Source organism: Adiantum capillus-veneris, chromosome 14, assembly GCF_014529385.1.
Source record: "Adiantum capillus-veneris isolate H3 chromosome 14, ASM1452938v2, whole genome shotgun sequence".
Classification (NCBI taxonomy): Eukaryota; Viridiplantae; Streptophyta; class Polypodiopsida; order Polypodiales; family Pteridaceae; genus Adiantum; species Adiantum capillus-veneris.
Genome location: NC_140944.1, coordinates 27506948 through 27512797, shown reverse-complemented (window position 1 = coordinate 27512797; position 5850 = coordinate 27506948). Strand labels below are relative to the sequence as shown.

The 5850-nt window shown below is 44.6% G+C and overlaps 1 protein-coding gene across 2 annotated transcripts; it reads right to left on the bottom strand.

Moving 5' to 3' along the window:
- Positions 1-402: 402 nt before the first annotated feature.
- LOC147442133 (uncharacterized) lies at positions 403-4628 on the bottom strand. Of its 2 annotated transcripts, XM_086528422.1 has the most exons (6): positions 2744-4628; positions 1942-1974; positions 1763-1774; positions 1595-1682; positions 993-1140; positions 412-900 (listed from the first exon to the last, which is right to left on the bottom strand). In XM_086528422.1, exons 1-6 carry the CDS (start codon positions 4447-4449, stop codon positions 776-778), a joined length of 2112 nt encoding a protein of 703 aa, XP_086384548.1. In that variant the 5' UTR covers positions 4450-4628; the 3' UTR covers positions 412-775. The 2 variants fall into 2 exon arrangements, 1 of the variants encoding a protein (XP_086384548.1); XR_015190178.1 differs by having other exon boundaries at positions 403-1675; positions 1763-1974; positions 2744-4614.
- Positions 4629-5850: the final 1222 nt, after the last annotated feature.

Sequence of the window (5850 nt, the reverse complement as noted above, 5' to 3'; positions counted from 1 at the left end):
GGTCTCATAGGCCATTATGGCCTTTTGAAGACGTTAATATAACATTTCATTTCATTTCTCTCTCTCTCTCTCTCTCTCACACACACACACACACACACACACACACAAAAACAAAGATTGAACCACTATGCTTGATTTTGAAACCATTCATATTACACATGAATCAATCAATGCTCACACATCCTGGTTTGTAGTGTAAATTTCCCAGTTGGCAGTGGAAAATCTTGGTTGACATTGAATTGGACCTTAAGTTTCAAGGCTAAAAATGCCCCATCGAGTTTACAAATCCAGTAAACTCTCTCTCTCTCTCTCTCTCTCTCTCTCTCTCTCTCTCACACACACACACACACACACAAAGGTGTATTTCGAGACTGTATCAAGACAATGTCCGAAAATGCATTTGGTGTTACTCTATTGTACACGTTCAGCAAACTTGGAACAAAACTTCGGTGGCACTAAAATGAACTATTCCACTGAATACTTAATTAGTAAACCAAAACCACAAAATGACTGAATTTTGTACTTCACTGCAGCAAGTGATGTGCTAAGCCAAGGAGTCAATTGCTGGCCTCATGCACTGTAAAGCTTAACATATAGGCCTATCACTTCAATTGTTCACAGAACAAGAATACAATTGGTGGCGTCCCTTACCTCTATGTGCTTTCCCCAATTTGCGTTGGGTAAAAGATCAACAGGTGACACGCAGGCTTCGGTTCCTTGCTACCTCCTCAAGTTGTGCTTGTTCTACATAAGGAACACTACCCTCTGCTTCTTGCTAGCGCTTTACGAATTTACCACAACCAGGTACGTGCAAGACTTCTCCAACCTGTTTGAGTGAATGCTGCTCTCTGCGGTTGCAAAATGGGGCACAAAGCTCACACCCCAATGACCAGGAACACACTGCTGACCTTCAGTTTTGTTAGGTCTTGGCCAGCAACCAATAAGACTCCCATTTATAAAAAGACGAACAAGAGAAGGCTGACATATTTCACCTGCAACACCTTGGACACAACAAATACTTGATACCCAAGATGCATAAATGCCCAACTCAGCTATCAATACTTGTCCACCATCGATGTGTAACTGTGCGGTTCCTGCTTGGCCCAGCTCGGCCACATGCTCAAAGAGATTAAGAACCCCCTGTATAACATGCATTCATAGGGTACTTAAAAACCTCCCAGCTTACAATGTTGGCATGAATAGATTGACCCCTCTTTGTTTCTATGAATAAACGGGTTTTCTGAAAACCCCTCCCCTTGATGTATCTCTGTTAAATTACTAAAATTTTCGCAAATAGAAAAACCCTCCTGGTGGGTATATTATCACACAATGGAATTCAAATTTGGCACTGTTCAGTTTAAACAAATCATTTGGTGCTATATCATGAGTTAGCTGCCCCTCAACCCGTAAATGTGTGATACACAAATAAATCAGGCCTACCCAGCCTATAGGAAGTACATCTTGTACTTGCCAGCCCTCTAGATGACTCCTCTTTCTCTCTATTAAAAGACTGGGGAGCTCCAAGGCGTTCAATCATCTACCCCAAAATAAAAGCAGGGCCAATCAGAAAAATACAGGCACTGATAGGAATAACCTGACAACTGGTAGCACAGAGCAACTTTTGGTTCAATTCAAGGAAAGCATCTATGTCAGATCCGGTAAACATGCTCGGCTTCTGTAATCTACAACACAGATCAGCTTTAGGGTCAACTCATGACGCACAAGCAGAATCAAGCAAATACATTCACCTTCTGTACACTACCTCACATCAGCACTTGGAATGCAGGCCACTTGACCTTATCAGAGAATCTGGCTTTCCCATAAGACTGCTCAACAAGGCACTGCATCAAGAAAACCCCATAGAACATACCTCAAAGCCCAGGACGCTGGAGTCCTGACCTTCTTGAGATTGCAAATCAATACTTCGATCTTCAAGTCTACCACGATAGCCAGTACTTCTGAAACAAGACATACCTGCCATAGTACATATCACCAAACACAAACGTCTCATTTCATCTGACGACATTGTAGAAAGTATATTCAGAGTAAAACAATGGCTCTCAACTCAACAGCAACTTGTCTATCTCAAATATGATGCAAAACCACCCTACACTTGAAAACAGGCCATCCACAAACTTAACATGGCAATTATGCGCATGCCCACTGCAAATTGTTCCAATTACACACTGCAGCTTACAAAAATGCTTTACAAACATTTTAAAGGCTTAGGCCGCTGCACAGGCTATCTATCTAATAACTTGAATGAGTCAAGAGTAAGCCGCATAGCAGTCCATGCTATTAAACGAAAAAATCCTAAGGCTTTTGCTGTCTTGCAGCACCTGCTGACTTAAAAAACCGTCCGACATTTTAAATCATTGCTTCCTTTAGGAGCCACATGACTTGAAAAGGCATCCAAATAGCACCTACCAGTTTCTATATGTGAACTCTTCTTGATGAGTTCAAGGGCAAATCATTTGACTGACACAAACCCTAAAAGAATCACAGTGCGTGTTACTAGCCAATTGGCTGGGTGCAAGATCTCTACACATCACTGCATGTCTCCACCCATGTCAATTATCCCAATGCCCCTCTAGCAGTTTAACATATACAAGAACTTGCCCAACCGCCAATGCAATTGCGGACAGCTAGGAATGCTTAGACAATAGAGTGCCTAAATCCTGCGGATACAGAATGCGACAAATCATCGGCAGAAGGATCCAACCCACAAGACACTCCTTCATACCACTTGACGTTCTCTTGATAGTAATTGTCAACCGGCATGCTTACAAGGGCTGCATCCGTCTCTATCGATACTCCTTGCTGATTATCAGGATCACAAGCCTCTGAATCTCTCCCTGCTGAGATTTCATCATCATCATATTGTGGGCATGAACCCTTCAAAGAACCTGCCCTTCCTCCACTTGGAAGTCCCAGATTTTGTCGATCCCAATGACCCCCCGGCACTAGTGCAGAATCAAAATCTGGATCAAGATGATCAGCTTCTTCCTTGTTCCTGCTCTGTCCACCTGCCCACCCTTCAAGCTCAGGGTGAATCAAGATCAAATCGTTTGCATTACTTTTAGAGATCAACATGCCATGAGTCTCCTGAAGTTCTTCTACATTCTTAATCCTGTGAGTCATAGCTGCAAGATCCTGAGACAGGTTGTGCAAGACATCTTCAGAGAGAGACCCTAGCTTGCCGTCCAGCATCTGTAGCTCCACACAAAGCTCATGCACCTGCTGCATTATCACTTCCCGAGCTTCCAAATCATCTTTAGCATAATTGATTGCAGCAGGCTCTTCATCTTGAACCATAGGAGTGATAATATCCATGTGCATACCAGAAGAACCAACAAGCCTGTGCATTATACGTGCACTTCCTTCATGGGGGCCTGGCTCATGCCCTGAATGCACTGCAAAAAGTTTGAATATTGCTTGCCCTTCTTCCTGATAGGAAAACGTTTTCTCTTTTTCACTATAGTTGGTGATAGGGACAATCGCTCGAATGCGGAACCCGCAGCCACATCGTTTTGAGGAGTACCTCTTTCTTTTCAAAACGCCAGGCTTTTTAAGGTTTGGCTCACCTGCGCGATGACAACAATAGTCCTTCACCTCAGCAAGAAAGGGCTTGAATCTAATGTACTTTTGCCTGATGCACAGCACCACTTGATGTTTTGCAGCAAGCTGCTGGAGGCGTTGGGGGACCTCCTTGGCTTGAACTTCAAAAGACTCTGTGTACTCGAACCGACGCCTTTTGGAAGACTGCTTCTGATGGGTCAACATGTCAGATGAGCAACACACAGGACAGGAAGCTACACATACCTTAATGTATGCTTCGGGGATGCCATAAAGCTTGGCTCCAACTGTCCACACCTGTTTGATGCGCTCAATGGTGTCCTTCACTCCCAGATGCTGCAGATCTGCATCTCCATGAAACCCAAAGATAATGTCTTGCCATTGATTTATATGAGGGATAAACTGATGCGGAGAGTTCTTGAAGAAGAGCATTTCATGCCCATCTGCATCTACTTGCGCATGCAGCTTGTCCTGTATGCGCTTCCAACCAGTTGTGTAAGCCGTATCTTCATTTCTGTCTTTCCAAACGCCACGCCATGACTGCAACACAGAAGGGGAAGTAGCCTCTCGGATCTCCTTAGGGCTTGCATACCTGTTCTGCATAATGCATTGCACCATCAAATGGTGAGAGGCACTGTTGAAAGTGTAGAACTGGGCAGAGACGTAAGGCTCGGGGTCAATTAGGGTTGAACTAGGATTAAGCAGAGGCTCCTCTGCGTCAGATTCGAGCTCGGGCTCACCTTCGTTGAGAGACTCCGCGCTCTGCGAATGAGGGGATCCATCCTTGGGATGAAGATGATGAAGCTGATGTTGGTGAAACGCTTTAGGGTACACCATTTCCACGAGCTCGGGGGCCCCGAACACGTCCGCCATCGCTCTGGGGATCCTTCACGAGGTGACAAGGCAAGAGAGGGCTTGCATCAACCTGTGGCTATGGGAAGCTCAAGCTAGATGATCATTGTCTCCATTTTGTCTAGGTATTGCAGAAACTTTTAGCTTTGCTTGCCTGTCTTAATAGGTTCAATATGTCTTACAAGTTATGGGGTCCATAATGTAGGTTTGGACTTTCTCGAGCTGTGAGCCTCGACTATAAATGACACAGGAAGAGAGAGAAGGGATCGAAGACACGATCGAGCCTTTGTCGTGCTCATTCTTAGGAACCATCATCCCAATTGCATCACATCTTTTTGGGAGTATTGCATCTTCAAAAACTTAGGGTGGGTTCAGCGATGCGACGAAAAAGATTACCACAGGGGCGTTCAGTCTACATGGACAGAGCTGGATGGTTGTAACGAAACCACCCTTTCCTCTGGAAGAAGTGCTCGCCTCTCTCAGCACCCCTCTTTCTTGTGTTTTTTAGTCTTTAGGGTTGTTCAGACGACACGCTAGTAGCTGCAAGCATGTGTGCTCTACTGTTGGGCTCGTCTGAGCCCAGTCTTATAAATCTTGCCCTCGTGTGCCGCGATTCTACATCCGTGATTTGTCATGTCTTACAAATGCCTCCAAACCCTCCCTCCCAAGGCATAGGTCCCTGGACTATTCGCAAAGTGCCACATTGGTTGAGTTCTCTGAGTGTAAGCTAATGTATCGTGATCAATTCTTGTTCGTGCAACCTCCTACAGAGAGACACTCTATACAAGGTGGACATTCACGTTTAAACAAAATGCCACATCATTGACATTACAAGAACAAAAGAGAGGGAGAAGAGCTATAGCTTCCTAGCGATGAGTCACTTCAACTACAACATGCTAGCACAAACTAATAAAATGGTCATCTTCGACAAACAATCACAAATCAATGAACTTTTTTGAGTGGGAGATTAATACAATATACAAGGATTAGTAAAATTGAATCAAGTTGTCAAGCCCAGGGTAAGATAGGCCATGCAAAGGGCCAAGGCACATATGCAGTACGAGGAGGGGGGCTATATTTAGCACCCTAAGAGCTTATATTAAGTATGGTTGGGTGGAGATATGCATGTGCTAGTCCCCAGTCTCTCATATTGGTATGAGAGCTCAAGGCAGCGATGGAGGAGGGGAAGAAGTATGGAGGAGCCACGGGAGCACGCTTGCCTTCTCTCTCTCTCTCTCTCTCTCTCTCTCTCTCTCTCTCTCTCTCTCTCTCTCTCTCAGTCACTCCATGTGCAAAGCTATGTAGACAAAGAAGATTTCTTCATCTCTCCACTCAAGCATGAAGATGTTATCATAGGGGCACCATGGTTTGATCGCATGGCTACCACTATGAAGTTTCCTGAGAGAAAAGTCCTCTTACCTA